Source organism: Tarenaya hassleriana, unplaced genomic scaffold, assembly GCF_000463585.1.
Source record: "Tarenaya hassleriana unplaced genomic scaffold, ASM46358v1 Cleome54, whole genome shotgun sequence".
Classification (NCBI taxonomy): domain Eukaryota; kingdom Viridiplantae; phylum Streptophyta; class Magnoliopsida; order Brassicales; family Cleomaceae; genus Tarenaya; species Tarenaya hassleriana.
Genome location: NW_010968045.1, coordinates 618,583 through 620,291, shown reverse-complemented (window position 1 = coordinate 620,291; position 1,709 = coordinate 618,583). Strand labels below are relative to the sequence as shown.

General features: G+C 36.7%; 1 protein-coding gene across 1 annotated transcript; it reads left to right on the top strand.

The window, feature by feature from the left end:
* The first annotated feature begins 205 nt into the window (after positions 1-205).
* On the top strand, positions 206-1,396 carry LOC104798622 (transcription factor bHLH53-like). Its single transcript, XM_010520790.1, has 4 exons — positions 206-330; positions 390-651; positions 889-1,047; positions 1,193-1,396. Exons 1-4 carry the CDS (start codon positions 206-208, stop codon positions 1,394-1,396), a joined length of 750 nt encoding a protein of 249 aa, XP_010519092.1.
* The last annotated feature ends 313 nt before the right edge of the window (positions 1,397-1,709 follow it).

Below are 1,709 nucleotides of genomic sequence, written 5' to 3'. Positions count from 1 at the left end.
CCTAACTTCTCTCTCTCTTATATATATATACTATATATATATATATATATATATACGTGTCAGCAGTCTGTGAAAGAGTTCAAACCTAAGTCGAAGTCCACTTCACTTCATTGTAATTAAAGCTAAATTAAGCTAATTACTCATAAATGATTTCTTTTTTCCAATTTCAGATATTTCATCTTGTTTCTCTTCTGCATTCATCATCATGGATTGCTCGAGTTACTTCTTCGACTGGGATCCAATCAATCTCCAGGATTACCTTATTCTGGATATGGATATGATTATCCCTGAAACCGATGTGCAGTGCCAAGAACAAGCTCCTTCTTCCATGTTCAATCCGACCTCTTTCTTCCTCCCCAAGAAATCTCTAACCCTAACCCTGGTAATAGTAATACCGACATCTTCAACCTCACACCAGACTCGGATTCCTTCTTCCAACCCCCAAAACGTCAAAACATCATCGACTCGAGCTATCACTGCAACACTGTCGCCCATTTCGCAAACCCTAACCCTAGTTTCGTCGACCTTGTCCTAGAAGTTTCCACTGCATTCCCCAAGTTTCGCTTTGCCACAGGGAATGCTGATCGAAAGGGCAGAAACGACGGGAAGAAACCGCCATTATCGGCTCAGTGTAGAAATATACCGGATCTCGTAAGATCTTTACTACATCTCTTCTTCTTGTTATTACATTATAAGAAAAATGAAATACATATTTATAGGAAAATTAAGAAACGGAGTAAAAAGGAAATATAGATACAATGGAAATAAATCAGATACATATATATTTGGCATAACGATATTGTATTCATTATTATTCTCCATCATATCTCAAATCTTATTTTACTCCAATCACATATTCGTCTTCTCATTTTAACACTCAGAGCATAGCGGCAAGAGGGAGGTGGAGAAGAATACAGCAGATCTTCTCGAGGGCTCGGAAAACTTGTCCCTGGAGGTCGGAAACTCAATACGGGCGGGATGTTTCAGACAGCCGCTAAGTATGTCGAGTTCTTGCAGGCTCAAGTAGGAATTCTTCAACTTATTCAAGTAATTAAACCAAATCCTACCATCCAAAAACAACAAGAACCCTAATGATCTGGTTCTTCTCTCAAAATTATTCTGTTCTGGATGTTGACACATAGATTAAACAAACAAGAACCCTAATACGAACCCTAATCCTTATTTTTCTCAGAATGAAATGTCTCGGGAGGGATCTAATCTAGAACTAGAAATTCGGGCGTTGCTTGCATCTCAAGTAATACAAGAGAAATTTACATCGGAAGATGTCTGTTTGGTGCCCAAGAAAATGGTTCAATCCCTAGCCACCGACCAAACTCCAAAGATGTTCCAAGAAATATCAATGAGCTCTTTGTCTGCAGTAACTGACAGATTCTGACACTTAGAGCTCATAGTTGTCCAGATCTTTAATACTGCCTCTGTCTTTGTCTGTTCTTGATTATTATTTTTTGTATTGTTGATAGTGGCTAATTATTGTCCTTGTTAATCACCTACTAACCATGGATTAGTATTTGTATTTAGTCTTATTATATCAGCTAACCTCATGTAATTATCTTATTTAAACCAATGTTTTATATCCATTAATTAATGTTGATTTTTTTTTACGGTGTTACTGCAAGAAGTTACTGCAAGAATAGATGGAAAAAAAAACCCTTTTTTTTAAATTTGGGGGATTTTTTTTAGAAATATGA